Below are 18,303 nucleotides of genomic sequence, written 5' to 3'. Positions count from 1 at the left end.
CTAAGTTAGACTGCACGTCTAACTCCACTAAGTTAGAATGCACGTCTAATTCCGTATACATTAGACTACACGTCTAACTCCACTGAGTTAGACTGTACGTCTAATTCTGTATACATTAGACTGCATGTCTAACTCCACTGAGTTAGACTGCACGTCTAATTCCGTATACATTAGACTGCACGTTTAACTCCACTGAGTTAGACTGTATGTCTAATTCCGTATACATTAGACTGCACGTCTAACTCCACTGAGTTAGACTACACGTCTAATTCCGTATACATTATACTGCACGTCTAACTCTACTGAGTTAGACTGCACGTCTAATTCCGTATACATTAGACTGCACGTCTAACTCCACTGAGTTAGACTGCACGTCTAACTCCGTATACATTAGACTGCACGTCTAACTCCACTGAGTTACATTGCACGTCTAATTCCGAGATCTATTAGACTGCACGTCTAACTCCGCTGAGTTAGACTGCACGTCTAATTTCGAGATCTACTAGACTGCATGTCTAATTTTGTGCATCTAATACCAAATCGGTCTAATAAGCCTCATTAGAACCAAGTCTCATGAAATATGATTTCGATACACCTGCATCAAATCGCATAAATTATTTCATCATCAAAATCCCAATAGTCAAACTATTTCAACACTTAGTCAAAATAATTTGACCCAACAATTTCCCCCTTTTTGATGATGAAATTTAAAACCTGCGTATATATACCAAAATACGCATTCATCATATAAATTAGCAAAACCCTGTTCACTTACAGCATACTTCACAAACTTCCAAAATCAATATTCAAAACATCATCAAAGAAACATTGTTTGAGAAACTTAAACAGGGTAGGAGAAAATAAATTATTGTTCTTCCCTTTTTACTCGAGGATCGGTTGGGCTCATGTGTTGACCGCTTAACTAATTCAGAAAAGGAGGAAGACTGCGACCACCCCGACCGCTTCCACTTGGTCTACCACCACGATCACCGCCACTGGCACGACCTCTTTGATCAAAGCCAGATTGCCTACCACGACCACCACCACTGCTTCGGCTTCCACGATCACCACCGCTTCGACCTCCGCCTCTTTTAGTTGGCCTAGGATTATCATCGTTGCTTGACGCTCGTCTAGATCTAGTGCCGGTTGACACACCGTCACTTCTTCTGCTTGACTCACCTTGGGTGATTCGAGGTTGATCTCTTTCAGCATCGACTTTTGCATTCTCTTTTGCTTGAAACTTTCTTGCAATAGAGTCAGCAAATTCCAGTTGTTCACCATCTGTTCTTCTTAACCATCCTTGGATTTCAACCATCTGGTTCTTCATCAAGTTGAGTTCATCCTTAGTCTCTCTATGACGATCATCATTGATGTGCCTTTCAAGGTCCATCATTTCAGATTGACGACTGTAGAGCTTCTTTTCAAAATTGGATAAGTTTAAATTTGAGACGTGAGTCTCATACGTGTTTTTCTTTAGAGTATTGTCCAATTCAGTAAGAACTTTGACAACCTCAGTAAATTCCTTTCTCTCTTCTTTTTGGGTGTTCAAAGCTTTTATCATGTTTGATCCCATAGAAACCACGTTCTTCTGAAGAGAGGAGAGAACAAAAGTCATAGACTTTAGAAGCTTAATACCGTTAGCAGAAGATTCTTCATTAAATGAATTCTCTTGAGATTATGCTGCCATACTCTGAATAGGTTCAAAATGGGTATGAATATGCTTGGATTGCTCCGGTTGATCCTTCTCAGACACCTTACCAGCTTCATTATGCTCTTCTTCTAACAATTCCCATTCAGCTCTTTGAAATCTTTCATACATATCTCCCTTGTAGTGAAGAGGATTGTTGACATTTTCATGAACACTTCCCGCAATGATGTTGGGGAATGGAAGAGGTCTGACATAACTAGCATATTGGTTATGTTCCTCCTCAGATGAGGAACTCTTTTCTTCAGCATCTTTGTCTTTGGAGGGTTCCCCCTCAGCTCTAATAATCTCTGACTGAGTTAGGCTTCCTTTTCTTGGGCTTCCTCTATTCTTACAACAGGGGATATAACAAAATTTTCATCATTAGGAGCTTGAGCAGAGACCTCAACAACAACTTCTTCAACCACTTCTTCTTCATTCGTTAGAAGAGCTTGTCCAGGCTCTTGAACAATCACTTCTTCTTCAAAATGAGGATTCTCTTGAACATGTTGATCTAAAATAAATCTTTCTTCATCAGAAAGATTCCAAAATTCAATCAAGAGAGCAGCATCTAGCTCATATGTATCATTATTAACATCAAAGATATCCATCAGTTCATTATCATCAAAAGGATTTGTCCCGAGCAATTAGCTCCATGAACGTATCGGGTAACAATCGAGACGTAATTATCCATGATGTCATCTAGTCTCTTCAACACTTTGGCTTCCACTTCAGAGCCTTTCTCAACAAGGTTAAAATTACCCTTTCTGGCTTCAAGAATTGGGAATAATGCTCTTCCACTTAAGCACGCTTCAACAAGATCCTTTCTCTTCAGAGCATCATCCACATCTGAAGTTTTAGACCACTTGAGACCCTTCTTCTCATTGGCTACACGTTTCTTCCTTTCTCGGATTATTTCAGAATTTTATAGGGCTTCATTGTACTTGGCAGACAATCTTTCCAAGGTCCATGATTCAAATATTTCTATCTTTTCAGCCGCAATGGCTTTGACTTGATCTAACACGAGGTCAACAATGTTTGTTGCCTCCGATACCTCTTCATTAACAGGAGTTTCAATATTCTTACCTTTTTCAACAACCTCGACGGGTCTTGGAGCAGGTATGGGTTCACTACATACGATTCCACACGACAGCCTTGTGGATCGCATCAACTCATACGCCGATTGGGGTTTCTTACACAGTTCAGCAGGAAGCTCTACACGAGTTACCTTCCCGGCTACTAAGGAATCCTTAGAAACGGGATTTGGCGAGGGAGATTCTCTGATAGGAACAGAGGACTCTTTTTCGGTAGATTTACCAGCAACAAGGGTAAGGATTGCACCTTGTTCTGGTTGAGCAATTTCTATAGCACCTACGGCTACTTGATCGGGTTGAATAATAGGAGACTCAGTCCTGTTAAGATTTTAATTATTTGGACCATCTAACTCAACAGCAGGCCCTTCATCAGATTCTCTTACAGGAGAAAAAACAGATTCATCTTGTTCCATCACAGGAACATTAAACTTAGTCACATCGGCCAAAGATCTAGAAGATGTTACCTTCATTGATTTAGACGCTCGATGCGCCTTCGACTTCTTTTCCTTTGAGACACAAGATCTCAAGGGCTTTCTCAAGATGGTCGCCGGAGAAGACAAAGTACACCTGGACCTTGCTTGATTCTTGAATCCACTAATTCAGAATCCTTCTTTGTGGATCTTTTCAGACTAGAGGAACTGGCCTCCGATTCATTCATAGTCTTTGATCTCTTTTCCCCCGTTGACATAATGGAAGTAGACGGTTGTCTGGATCGAGAAGAAGGCTTACCACCTATTTGATAACTAAATGCACCTGAGGCAGATTCCATATTGTTCTTCATCCTCATCAGGGTGCTGGAAACTGTAAGGGCAGAGAATACCCTAGGAGAGTTGATCTGTTCAGGTTCACCCATAGAAACCCCCAAATGCTTCATCAATCGACTCAATTGAGCTCCAAACGTTATGCTTTCCTTGTTTGCCTGGCAGATAGAAAAGCTAAGGTTCTGGAAAAGAGTAAAAGCCTAGTTTACCTGGATTCCTTTTGAGACGGAGCACATATAGTCGAAACGGTCTTGACTATAGGGATGAAAGGAACCAGACTTCCCTTGGAGTGCTTTTTCTATCACATCGTTCAGCAAAATAAAGTGAGGTTTGAGGACCTTCTTATTTCCATTTACATGGATCATCGAACCATCGGTAGAAAAAGCCTTCTTCATCTCTTGCATAATATCTGATGAGAGAAGCATGTCGAACGTATGCCCTTCCGTCGTGTTAGGATCTAGGTCGCGGCTGGGGGACCGGGGTTGGCCGATTAGCGCGTCTCACTCAAAGGGTGGTGATTAATCTGGTTAGAGATTAATACCAGGGTTTCAATACTACACAAATTGTCACAAACCCTTGAACCGAGTTCAAGTGCGGAAGTGGTTTGTTTCAGGTTGAAGCAGCACACATACGAGATAGGCAGAACAAGATTTGAATAAGACAGGTTTGGAGGTTGCTAGGTCGGTTTTATAGCTTAGTAATTCAGTTTAGGTGATGTTGAATCGGTTGGAGCGGTATTAGTAGGTTAGTGCAGATCGGTTAGAATGTAAAGCAGGCGGAAAGTAAATAACATGACAGGTTTTTATGGATGTTCGGAGATGAAACTCCTACGTCACCCCTTCCTCTCGAAACCGCGAGAAGGATATTCACTAAGGAATACACAAACACAATCCGATCTAGACTTATTTTCTGCTCGATAACACCCGTACAATTTTAACCGAAATTGTAATTACTCTTCAAATAAACGCTTAAGATCTTTAGAGGGATAGAACACGATTTTGACTTAGGCTGTAGAAAACTCTTAGAACTTGTAACCGCATTTATTCCTCTTCAGCTCCTTCTTTTATATGTGAAATGTGCCAACGGTCACATTTCATTTCCTTGAATCTGATTGGTTGAGCAGAGGTTCAGTGATTCAGACTTGGCGGTCTAGTCATCAGACTTGGCGGTCTAGTCCTCAGACCTGGCGGTCTAGTCTTCCAGTATGTAAGTCAACCCGGCTAGGTTTGTCTTTTACTCAATATGGCAATTGTCGGTTGGGCAGTTGCCTGTACCTGGAAGATTGTCTTTCTGATTTATCCTGGAGTGGAAAGATCTTGTAGGACGATCTTCTGCAGCCTGTAGACTTTCCTTAGACTTGTATGAATATGGCAATACTAAGTCTATTTCTTCGGTATCATTCTCAACAGATACTCGAAGTGTCTTTTTATACTGGTCGGTTGTTTATGTTAACCGGATGACTTCCGGTTTTTTCATAGCTTCTAATTGACCGACTGTTCAATGATTCTGGCCTTTTGATTTAACCGATCTTATTTATCTTGTTCAGTCAGGTTTTCGGTCGGTTTGATTGCTTGACCGGTTGAGTTTCTTAACCGGTTGAGTTCTTTGACCGGTTGAATTCTTTGCTTGTTTTTGTTAAGTTTTATTTAACCGATCTAATTTTATCTAACAATTTCTCCCTTTTTGATTATTTTATTTAAAATATTCAAATTCATGTAAGAATGCAAATGTAGGCCGGTTTCGTTTTTAAGAGTTTATTTGGCCGGATTTTTGGAAACTGACTTGGGAGAATTTTTCGAAAAAGTTTGGAAAATTTTGAGAAAAATTTTGAAAATTTTTCATCTTTTATCTTATCAATTTCTCCCTTTTTGATTATTTTATTTAAAATATTCAAAATCATGTAAGAATGCAAATGTAGGCCGGTTTCCAAAAATCACTTTATATATATATAAGAAATATGCTAAGGCAAAAATACTATATATATAAAACCGAAATAAACATAAGTGAAGAAGGTAAATGAAGCCCCTATTTCTTCGATTTAGGCGGCAGGAAATGTTCCAGCAGTTCATCGGTTGTTTTCCCTTTGACCGCCGGAACCGGCCTGGAAGAGGATCTTTGACCGCCTGAGTTTCCGGTGAAGGGAGAGATCGGTTGAGCAATCGATCTAATTGGAACCGCATCGAAACCCCTTTGTCTTCTGAACTGTGGCTCGGGTTCATCTTCGAAATCATCATCGGCTTGCAAAACCGGGTTAAATTGAGGTTCAACAACCGTATCGGTGACTCTGCCCAACAGTGTCGCAATTTCCTCTTTCGTGTAATCGGAACGGAAGGGGAAGCAACCGCCTTGGACTTCTTGTGAGCCTTGGCGAACTTGTTATACGTTTCTTGTTGGACCCTTAGCCGGGTAGCATCTTTGGCTTGTTGAGTTGTTATGGCCGCTGCTATGGCCGGTGCACTGTTCTCTATATTTTGCAGATGTCCGGCTATGTTCGCATCTGCCGCTGCCGTTTCCTTCTGTATCCGGGTCTGCTCGTCTAGGGAATCTTGGAGTTTCTGAGCCGCGAGAGCATTCGCCTCCTTAAGTGCCTTATCGGCAGCCAGCTTAGCCGTTATTAACTCCGCCACCTGTTCGGTGACCGCTTTGAGATCGGCTTCAAGCTTGGCATTCTCAAGTGTAGAGCCGGTTTGAGCACTAGATCGAGCCAGGTCCTCATCGACCTTCGTCAACCTTTGATTGGTTGTTTCTTGAGACCGTTCCATCATGGCGACCATTTGGCTGACCGAAGCGAGGTCGGTCACCAGCTTCGGAGTTATATCCTCCAATGCCTTTGTTCGGTCAAGATGACCGCCGTACAGTTGATCCGTATTACCGTAATTTGTTTCAACGGACGTGATCCGGTCGACCGCCTTGTTTAGATCATCCTTTGTTGTCTCGGCCATCTCGATGGCTTTAGCCGCGGTTTCTTTGATTTTCTTCTTCCATGGCTGAACCGCGTCATTGACAAATTCTTCAATGAGGGCCTTTACCCTTTCTTCCGTTATGGCCGGTTGCGAATCCCCGGTTTGAATAGATGCTCGCTGGTCGGTGAGAGGTGTACCTGTCCTGACTTCGGTTATGTTGATATACTGATCCAGTGGAGGAGAGGATTGCTCTTTATTGGTCAGATTCTGACCGCCAACATCCTCTGGAGGGGATCTAGATAAGTTCGATTTTTCTTGGTGGTCGGGCTCCGCTTCAAGCCGCGCTATCTCCTCGGTCAGGTCCCTTTCTTTGACCGCTAGCAAGTTCAACACCAACAGTTCAAGTGAGGAATCCGGTGTCCCTAGAATATGCTTTTCTTGGAGGCGTTGAATGTGTTCAGTGAGCCTTTGTAACCGAGCACGCGGTTCGACCATCGTGTTTCGTCTTAGGACGGTTGTGACGTCTTGAGTCTTTGTGAGGCTGATGACCTCCTCCTCCATCTCAACCAACTTCTCGAATTTTTGGCTAACGGTGAGATCCGGTAGCATGTTTTTGTAGAGTATCCGATGCCGGTGCCGGACCCATTGATAGAACACTTCGGATGCCGCGCGAGCCTACTGATGTATCTCGTCCATAATTCTGCTGACGAGCTCCTCAGCCGTTTGCAATGTTGTTTCATCCGCGGATTCTTCCTCCCGAGGTCTGTCCGAGCCGGCATCATCATCATCATCAATTCGGACCGATTGTTCCTCGACTATCGGTCCTTTTCCTTTACCAGACTGATCTCCTCCGGTATTTTGTAAGCGGTTCGGCCAGAGCTGGATGCCGAGTCTTCCGTGTTGGGGGTGTCGGATATTGGATTAGCCGATCCGGTTGGTTGTCTATCTTTCTTGCTTCGGATTTTTCTATACCGAAGCTACTTTCTTACTGGTTGCCTTCTTCTTTCGGCCACCTGTAGAACCGGAGGCCTTCCTTTTGCCTTTCTTGTCCTTGAATTGATGAGACTTTATAATTTTGCTAGGGGCGAGGAGAACACCAGGGCCGGTGTTAATGTTGAAATGACGCATTATTTTACCAAGTGGGATGGCGTATCCCCATGACCAAGTGGATGTCTAATCTACCATTTCACACAGGTTTGTGAAAACTACCTTAGCCCAGTTGATTTTGATGTCGTTGACCAAACCGGAAAGCATCTCAATCTTTGCCTAGATGAGACTGTCAAAGTTCCCTCCTCTTGCTTGGACCGATTTTGTGAATATATCACACAACGGTCTGTACTCCGGTCGAAGAGATGATTTCTTTCCGGATACCACGATAGGAACCGCTGTTTCCAAAAGAACCTGGCAAACTGCCTCGAAGGTCTCCTCATCTAAGGCCGCCGAGAAGTTGCACTCTTCGGATGGTAGATGTAGTATTTTAGCGACCGACTCCTCCGTCAATTCGAGCCGTTGACCGCCTATGGTTGCAATTATTGATCCTTCGGTGATGAATGCGGTTAGGAAAAATTCGTTGACCGCATTCTAGTATAATACGAATGGGCTGCCCAGAAAGTGTTCGAGACCGGACTCAGAGATCCGGGTTAACACCTGCTTTGCCTGAGTCGAACCGTTTGCCCAAATTTCCTCGAAATCGACTTGGATGATGTGTTTGAACAGCACTGAATCGCGACCCATTTTAGATAATCGAACCGAGAGATCAAGAGAGTAAAGATTTGAGAGATTTGAGAAATCTGAAAGCTAGAGAGAGAAAGCCGATTTGCGTGAGAATGAAATAAAATGACTAAGGACCCTATTTATAGTCGCGGTTTGGAATTCCAACCGTCGCGAACCGTCACATCTCGGTTAGGCGGGAATTTTCTATCCAAGGACTTTGAGCGGGAAATCATGGGCGGGAATCCATGGGCGGGAAACTATAGGCGGGAATCCATTGGCGGGAATTTTCCCTCCAAAGTTTTTGAGCGGCAATTTTGATTGTGTTTTTCATTGCGGTTATTTAACTGGCGATGAAGCGGTTCTTCTTGTAACCGTTATTTAGATGAAGCGGTTTATTAACTGCGATGATGCGGTTTTCGAGTTTGACCGGATTTTTGAACGAAGTAATTTATCGATATTAACCGGTTAGTCAGATAGATATTCTAATATTGTGGTTTTTTGACCCGGTTATCAAGTTTAGAAAACAGATAATCATTGAAAGAGGTTACATAATAGAAACCGATACATTGATCGGTTTAGAATACACAAGAGATAGAAATACAACTTATGTAATAACTATTCTAGAGAGCTTGTCCTCCACCCCATCCTTATCAAGAACATTCGATGCCGGTGTACCTGGTCCAAATTCAGGACGATACTTAAGAAAGAGCCGGCTTAAGTGAGGAGCGTAACCGAGACCTCTTTTGGTCTCCAACATAGTCCTCAGGTTGTTGTAGATGACCGATGACCAATTTATGGGTGTATAGCTGATATTGTAGGTCATCATGTCGAAAACATTCTTGGAGTAGTGTTGGTTCGGAGATTGGAAAATGATGGATCGGTTGACAATCTCGTAAAGGAGTTGGATGTGGTGGGCAAGGCGGGTTTTCAGCCCGTGGTTCTCCACCGGCACCTCGGTTCCGGAGAATAGTACCGAATATTCGGTCACGGCACTGCCCACCCGGGATGGGAAATCGGAAAACCCTTCAGTGGGTAAATTGAACATTTGAGCGAGTGTGCTCTCTTCCAGAAGAACGAAGTGGCCTCTCACCGTGGAAACAATGAAATCTCCTCTCATAGATGCATTGTTGAAGAACTCGGTTACTTCCGGAATGAGTATATGACCGGATTCTTCGAGAAAATCACGAAGACTGGTGTCGATTAGTGATTCGAACATGAGTTCCTTTGTTTCCAGATCATCATGTTCTATGCATGAATCGAAATCAATGCACAGATAGTTCCTTAGTGTTCGGCTCGACATGTTTTCAGACTTTGCCAAGAAGGTGGGGTTCCTTATATAGATCCGAAATTAGAGGGAAAATAGGGACATTTAATGCTGAAATTCAGTTTTGTCTCATTTATGAGGGGAATATTTATGTTTCTAAAACTCCTTGGGAAGGAGTTACTTTTGACCGGTTGCGGAGCTCGAGGTAGGGAATCTAGTTAGATAGTAACTAAGCTTGTTAAATAGTAATTACTCATGTAGTTGGAAGTTGAGAGTTACTTATCATTAATGATAGAGAGTACAAGAAACCTGAAGGTAAGTTAAAACCGAAAATATCATAGACTAAACCGAGATGATCATGATAGAGTGGGACACTGATACAACCAGTGCGTACAGCAAAATGACCAATTGTAGGAAGGAGTGACTTAGTTGCCGGATGAGTTGAGGTGGCGGTTCCTCCTCTTCCAAGCCTTCTCAAACCGCTCATAGAATGAGTCGGTGACCTCTTTGGTGATGACCTGGGCCTGGTTCAACCCTTCTCCCGGAAAGAGAGGAACCCCAATTTCCAAAAGTAGGCAGCTGATCTAGGGGATGAGGCCGGTTTGGCGAATGCCGATCATCCAGATCAGGACATCGAACAACACCCTTGACCAGTTGACTGGTGTGTTCGTTGTGATGGCAGACATCATGTTAAAAACTGTAACACAATAGGTGTTTGTTACATCCCTGCCTAGGATTCTTCGACCGATAACATCGTTGAGAAGCTGGTACTCAGCTCTCAGCGATGACCTGGCACTGTGGTCATTGACCGAGCGGTTTGACCGAGCAAAGCTTAGGGAGATTTCGGCCTTTAGTTCAGCCGGAACATTTAGGTCGGTGAGCCCTCGCTTCGGAAGATCGAAGCATCTTGCGAAGTCACTTTCTGTGAAATCAAACACGATCCCTCCCACTTTGGACTTAATGTGAGTCTCAAAGTGAGGGGTACCTCGGAAAACCCTGGCATTGTAGAAAAATTCCAGGACTGTTTCTGGGAAGATGACATATTTGTCATCTAGAAAATGTTTGAGACCGGTGTCTTCAAGTGAATTAATCATCTTGAAGACTTCATAATGCTCAGTGCCTTGAGCTGAATCGAAATCCACTTGAAGGATGTTTGGAAACTGAGACATTTTATCTTAGTAAGAGGATAAGTTAGAGCTTGTGATTGTTTTGTCTAAGGTTTGCCTAACTTATATATTAGTGGAGGGATGATAGTATTATTCAGTGTGTCGCAGGTAATGATGACTATTAACCATAGGATAAGGCATTTTGCATGAAATAAGCATGTCTACAGCCTAGGATGTGAGTCATAGGTCTGGACGGTGAAAGATATCATATTTTCACGTCTTTTGAGGTATGACCGTTTTACTTTGAAAAGGTAGTTTTTCAGAACAGATAAGTTTAAACACAGATAATTATTCCACTTTTGTTTGGAGGCCAAATAATCCGAAGTAAACTATTTCCAAACCGGTCGGTTTTCAGTCATTCGTTCTGATGCGGTTAATTGGTGCATGCACTAAGTAACCGGTCGGTTTACTCTAACTGATAGACAAAGTGGTTCTTCCATAGATACCTTAGTGAATTTGGAATCCGACAATGTAGGAGGAACTACCGGTTTTGTCTGTCCGAACCGATTTCCCTTTAGACATTTTTAGATATAAGTTGATTAATATCGGTCAAACCGAGTGTGAGTCTGAATTGAGAAAACTTAGCTTCCTGCAGAGGCTTTGTGAAGATATCGGCTACTTGTTGTTTTGTTGATACATATTCAAGTCGGATATGCTTCAGCATGACATGTTCCCGAATGAAGTGGTGCCTTATGTCAATGTGCTTGGTTCTAGAGTGTAGAACCGGATTGTAAGTGATTGCTATGGCACTTGTATTATCACAGAAAATTGGAGACTCTTCAGCTATGATACCGAAATCCTTCAGTTGTTGTTGGATCCAAAGAAGTTGTGAACAGCAACTTCCGGCTGCCAAGTATTCAGCTTCTGCGGTTGACGTGGAGACTGATGTCTGTTTCTTGCTGTGCCATGAAACAAGCCGATCACCTAGGAATTGGCATGTTCTGCTGGTGCTTTTTCTATCAACTTTACAACCTGTATAATCTACATCTGAGTAACCTGTGAGGTTGAAAGATGAGTCCTTTGGATACCACAGACCGACTTCAGGAGTTCCCTTTAGGTATTTCAAGATTCGCTTTGCGGCTGTGTAGTGAGACTGTTTTGGATTAGCTTAGAATCTTCCACACACACCGACCGTAAATAGTATGTCCGGTCTACTTGCTGTTAAGTATAAAAGAGAACCGATGATTTCTCGGTAAGCTGTCAAGTCTACTGCTTGACCGTCATCATCCTTGTCTAGTTTGACCGATGAGCTCATTGGAGTAGTGGCTGAGGAGCATGTATCCATCCCAAATTTCTTTAGAAGTTCCTTAGTGTACTTGGGTTGGCTTATGAAGGTTCCCAAATTTCGAGTTGCTTGACCTGAAGGCCTAGGAAGAAGCTTAATTCTCCCATCATACTCATTTCAAATTTGTTAGTCATCAAGGTTGAGAATTTATCACATAGCTTAGGATCGTTTGAACCGAAGATAATATCATCTACATATATTTGAACAAGTAGGATATGTTCCTTTTTCTCAAATTTAAATAGTGTTTTGTCCACCGAACCGATAGTGAAATCATGTTTTAACAAGAATGCGGTTAGTGTGTCATACCAGGTTCTAGGAGCTTGCTTTAAACCGTACAGTGCTTTGTTTAACCGGTATACATGATTTGGCAGGTCATCATTTTTGAAACCGGGTGATTGTTCAACATATACTTCTTCACGTAGGTCACCATTCAAAAATGCACTTTTAACATCCATTTGAAAAACTTTAAAATTTTTGAATGCAGCAAAAGCTAGAAAAATTCTAATAGCTTCAATCCTAGCTATAGGGGCAAATGATTCTTCAAAATCAATGCCTTCTTCCTGTTTGTATCCTTGTGCCACTAATCTGGCTTTGTTCCTCGTGACCAAACCGTCTTCATTGTAGTTTATTTCTAAATACCCATCTTGTTCTTATGACCGGTTGATCTTTCGGTCTAGGGACTAGGTACCAGACTTTGTTACTCTCAAACTGGTTTAACTCTTCTTGCATTCCCAAGATCCAATCCGGATATGACAATGCTTCATCCACTCTTTTTGGCTCAATCTGGGATATAAACGCGGAATTGAAGTATTCCTCCAGGATTTGTCGCCTAGTTCGAACAGGTTCTGAAGGGTCACCTATAATTAGCTCAGGAGGATGATTTGTGTTTCTTTTGAGGTTCGGTTCAGGAATGTCTACCAAATCACCGTTTACTTGATCAAGGCTAAACATATCGGTAGGCTGAACAGGATTGTCAGACTGACCGATTTCCTCGGTTTGAACCGAAGTGTCAGCTTCCTGCCATGGGACATCTTGATCCGGCTGGGTTTCATCATTACCAATTTGGTCATGGACAAACCGTCTAAAAACCGGAATCTCATCTTCACTATCAGAGTGGATATTGTTATTTTCCAATCTGTTGTGTAGATCAAAGCATGATGCAGTGTTGCTTTCAACCGATTCATCGAAAATAATATGAAGTACTAGTGTTATACACTCTATATGCTTTACTAACTGCTGAGTAACCTAACATGATCCCAATATCGAATTTTGCATCAAAAGTAGATAGATAGGTTTTTCCATTTATGTGAATGTAGCATTTACAACCGAAAATCTTAAGATACCTAAGGTTGAGAACCCTATCAAAGTATACCTCATACGGTGTTTTGTTGTGAAATTTGTTGATCAGAGACCGGTTTTGTGTATGACATGCGGTATTGATAGCCTCAGCCCAGAATTTCTGGGCAATAACCGAATCGGCTATCATGGACCATGCGGCTTCCTTGAGAGTTCGGTTTCTTCTCTCGGCCAGGCCGTTCTGTTGAGGAGTCCTAGCACTAGACAACTCGTGTCTAATACCGGATTCATCAAGAAATGCATTTAGAGTACTGTTTGTAAATTCGGTTCCTCTATCACTCCTAATGCTATTAATGCGTGTTGATTTTTCATTTTGCAAACGTTTAAGCAGTGTAATTAAATTTGATGCGGTTTCACGTTTGGATGGCAAGAATATTACCCATGTATACCTAGAATAATCATCAACAACTACCATAGTATAAAGCATACCTCCTAGGCTGACGACCTTAATCGGTCCAAATAGGTCCATGTGAAGAAGATCTAAGCATCGATTAGATTGAATGTGTCCTTTACTTTTAAATGTTGACTTAGTTTGTTTACCCATTTGACATGCTGAACAGACCTTATCTTTATTAAATACTATATCAGGAATTCCTTCAACTAACTTTTTACCGCGGATGTAATTTAAGGTTTTCAGGTTTAAGTGGTTTAGTCTTTTATGCCACAGCCAGGTTTGATCGGTTTTAGCCACCATGCAAACATGGTATTCTACTTTATTTTTCCAATCTACCTTGTAAATATTCCCTAGTCTATTTCCGGTTAGTAGTATGTGTGATCGATTTTTTAAAAAAAAGAATTTTTGATCAACTAGTTTGAAAATTCTGGGACACTCTTTAAAAATTTATTTTTCAAAATGTGAGGGGAATTAATTATAATGTCAAAAAAAATTAAGTTTAAAAAAAAAACTAGGCTTTATAGACAACTCCATATCTTACATTCCCGTCGAATTTGGGAGAGATTGGGAGTTTTTTAATGGTAAGTGTGTCATAGGCCTTTTTTAACTTTTTTTTATTAACTAACCTCACGACTAGAGAGTCGCCACCTAATTTTAAAAATTAGGAATTTAAGAGATGTGAGTTCGGCGTTTGGTTACGTGTGGGAAAGGGTTTTTTAGACACTATGTCCCACAACGCCCCTAAGGTCTCTACTAATTAATTTTGGCCTTCTTTAAAACATTTTTACGCTTTACATTTTAGAAAAAAATATTAATTATATACTATCCTAGGATCACATAAATCACAAACTATAATTAAAAAAAAATAAAAAATGTCAACTAAAATAAACCTAAACCTAGAATGCAAAATAAAATAATAATAATAAAATAAAATAAAAAACTATATAAAATATAAAATAAACAACAACAAAAAAAACCTGAAGAATGCAGCAAGCATCGCTGGAAAAGCGTCGGCAGCAGCATTGGCCATTCTTTTGGGTAGGACGACCTTAAAATTCAAACAACACGACCAAGTAATCCGAGACAAGACAAAAACCCATAACATTTTTGGCCAAAACTAATATTAAACAATAATTTATAACAATATAACATAAATATAAGATTTCACCCAAAGGTCACACAAAATATTCAAGATCAATATTTACAATTAAGAACATGCATATTTTGATCACTTCTTTTATATTGTTTTTATTTTTCAAGCAAAACTATTTAGAATTGTCTAAGTTTTTTATATGTTATTCTATTTACATCAAATAACATTGCTACAAAAATTCACCTAAACGTGATATGTGCAAAGCTAAGAATAAAAAATTACAAATTAAAAAAATGAAAACATACAAGTTTTGGGTCAGTTTCGGTTTTTAAATTTATATACTTGTCAAAATAGTTCAGAAATTTCTGAAATTTTTATATGTTTTCAAAAGTATATTAATTAACATGAATATAAAATTTCAGCCAAAGAGGAGGTGCGAAAGATAGAAAACCAAAAATACAAAGTCAAAGATGTAAAGAGTACTTATTTTTTAATCATATTTCGTCTATATCTTTGTTTTGATTTTGAACTTTCTATTTTTGTATCCGTGTTACATAACATACATATTTACATGATCATGCAAGAAATTAAAGAGACCAAGAAAACAATAAATTAAAATATGAAATGATTTTAATTTAATGATATAGGCAAAAACCTTGTAAAAAAAAAGAGGAAATCAAAAGCTTACAATATGGCTGCTCTTGATTTCGGTTGTGCAAAAAATTGGGCAGCCTAGGGCTATGAGAGAATGAAAAAGTGTTTAGGTCAAGGTGAAGAGAGAGGAAGGTGAAGGTCAAGGTCGAGCCTTTTTTTTTCTTTTTTTTTGAAGACCTTAGCTAGGGTGTTAAGAGGGGTATTTATAGGCAAAGCTATGAAACCCTAGGGCCCAAAGGCCCATTTAACACACTTGGCCGTTGGGAAAAAAAATTTAAAACATTTACAGATGTTTAAAATAATGGAGCAATCTCCACTTGACATGTCAATAAATGTCAAGTTTTCATCCAATGGGATTTAATCTTTATTTAATAAATGATGTAATACTTGGTCATTTTAATTTTTAATTAAAAATGACCAAGTCTTCATGCTCTCTTCAACACACGACTAAATTATTCTTACTTTGACAACTTCTTCCTTTATTTTAGTAATCTCTTTTTTCCTTCTTTGACCTAGGATGCTTCTCATTATTGTGTAGACACCGTTATCTTCTATTTTTGCACCGTTATCCCCTTTACACCCCCTTCATCCTACAAAAAAAAACTTTGTTAAAAACACAAAAAAAGCAATTTTATTTTTAATTATTCCTATTTATAAGGAACAATTCTAATTTAAAAAAGAAAATACTAACCAACTTATTCAAAAAATAAAATAAAATCTAATCGACAACTAATCTAACAAACTAATCTAACAACTAATTTAATTAAAAGAAAACTAAATTAATTATTTTCAAAAAAACTCAATTGTTCTAAAAATAACCGTCTTTAAAATAAATCGTGCAATGAGCCCGTGAATGAATTCGAAAAAAACTTGTATAGGCTCGGATTTATTAAAAGCATAAACTATAAAATTGGGGGGTAAAAAATAAGTGTCTACAGTATGATACCTTGAGAGTTTTTAACTAAGCATGCATGTTTAAGAAATTCTATAGTGTATCTAGCGTCACACATTTGACTAATGCTTAACAGGTTAAAGTGTAGGTTTTCAACTAAGAGTACGTTATCAATTGTTAGGTTACCATGGACAATCTTACCCTTGCCCACAGTTCTACCTTTTGAGTTGTCACCGAAAGTGATCAATGCACCCGTTTCTATTCTGATATCGGTTAGAAGATTGTTGTTCCCGGTCATGTGTCTGGAGCAACCCTATCCATGTACCATTCAGAGTTTCCTAGCCGTTTCTTCATATCCTGTAAAATGTACATATTTATAACTATTTGGTACCCACATTTACATGGATCATCGAACCTTCGGCAGAAAAAGCCTTCTTCATCTCTTGCATAATATCTGATGGGAGAAGCATGTCGAACGTATGCCCTTTCGTCGTGTTAGAATCTAGGTCGCGGCTGGGGGACCAGAGTTGGCCGGTTAGCGCGTCTCACTCAAAGGGTGGTGATTAATCCGGTTAGAGATTAATACCGGGGTTTCAATAGTACACAAACTGTCACAAACCCTTGAACTGAGTTCAAGTGCGGAAGTGGTTTGTTTCAGGTTGAAGGAACACACATACAAGATAGGCAGAACAGGATTTGAATAAGACAGGTTTGGAGGTTGTTGGGTCAGTTTTGCAGCTTAGTAATTCGGTTTAGGTGATGTTGAATCGGTTGGAGCGGTATTAGTAGGTTAGTGCAAATTGATTAGAATATAAAGAAGGCGGAAAGTAAATAACAAGACAGGTTTTTATGGATGTTCGGAGATGAAACTCCTACGTCACCCCTTCCTCTCGAAACCGCGAGAAGGATATTCACTAAGGAATACACAAACACAATCCGATCGAGACTTATTTTCTGCTCGATAACACCCGTACAATTTTAACTGAAATTGTAATTACTCTTCAAATAAACGCTTAAGCTCTTTAGAGAGATAGAACACGATTTTTGACTTAGGCTGTAGAAAACTCTTAGAACTTGTAACCGCATTTATTCCTCTTCAGCTCCTTTTATAGGTGAAATGTGCCAACGGTCACATTTCATTTCCTTGAATCTAATTAGTTGAGCAGAGGTTCAGTGATTCAGACTTGGCGGTCTAGTCTTCAGACCTGGCGGTCTAGTCCTCAGACCTGGCGGTCTAGTCTTCCAGTATGTAAGTCAAACCGGCTAGGTTTGTCTTTTACTCAATATGGTAACTGTCGGTTGGGCAGTTTCTTGTACCTGGAAGATTGTCTTTCTGATTTATCCTAGAGTGGAAAGATCTTGTAGGACGATCTTCTGCAGCCTGCAGACTTTCCTCAGACTTGTATAAATATGGCAATACTAAGTCTATTCCTTTGGTATCATTCTCAACAAATACTCGAAGTGTCTTTTTATACTGGTCGGTTGTTTATGTTAACCGGATGACTTCCGGTTTTTCCATAGCTTCTGATTGACCGACTGTTCAATGATTCTGGCCTTCTGATTTGACCGATCTTGTCTTTCTTGTTCGGTCAGGTTTTTGGTCGGTTTGATTGCTTGACCGGTTGAGTTTCTTAACCGGTTGAGTTCTTTGACCGGTTGAATTCTTTGCCTGTTCCTGCACAAGGGATTTGTTTTTGTTAAGTTTTATTTAACCGATCTAATTTTATCTAACAATTTCTCCCTTTTTGATTATTTTATTTAAAATATTCAAATTCATGTAAGAATGCAAATGTAGGCCGGTTTCGTTTTTAAGAGTTTATTTGGCCGGATTTTTGGAAACTGACTTGGGAGAATTTTTCGAAAAATTTTGGAAAATTTTGAGAAAAATTTTGAAATTTTTTTATCTTTTATCTTATCAATTTCTCCCTTTTTGATTATTTTATTTAAAATATTCAAAATCATGTAAGAATGCAAATGTATGCCGGTTTCCAAAAATCACTTTATATATATAAGAAATATGCTAAGGCAAAAATACTATATATAT

The 18,303-nt window shown here is 39.9% G+C and overlaps 1 protein-coding gene across 1 annotated transcript; it reads right to left on the bottom strand.

The window, feature by feature from the left end:
- Nucleotides 1-922: 922 nt before the first annotated feature.
- Nucleotides 923-1,615, bottom strand: LOC124943459 (keratin, type II cytoskeletal 1-like). The gene has a single exon (XM_047483959.1). It carries the CDS (start codon nt 1,613-1,615, stop codon nt 923-925), a length of 693 nt encoding a protein of 230 aa, XP_047339915.1.
- Nucleotides 1,616-18,303: the final 16,688 nt, after the last annotated feature.

Source organism: Impatiens glandulifera, chromosome 6, assembly GCF_907164915.1.
Source record: "Impatiens glandulifera chromosome 6, dImpGla2.1, whole genome shotgun sequence".
NCBI classification, from domain to species: domain Eukaryota; kingdom Viridiplantae; phylum Streptophyta; class Magnoliopsida; order Ericales; family Balsaminaceae; genus Impatiens; species Impatiens glandulifera.
This window is presented reverse-complemented; position numbering and strand designations above follow the sequence as displayed.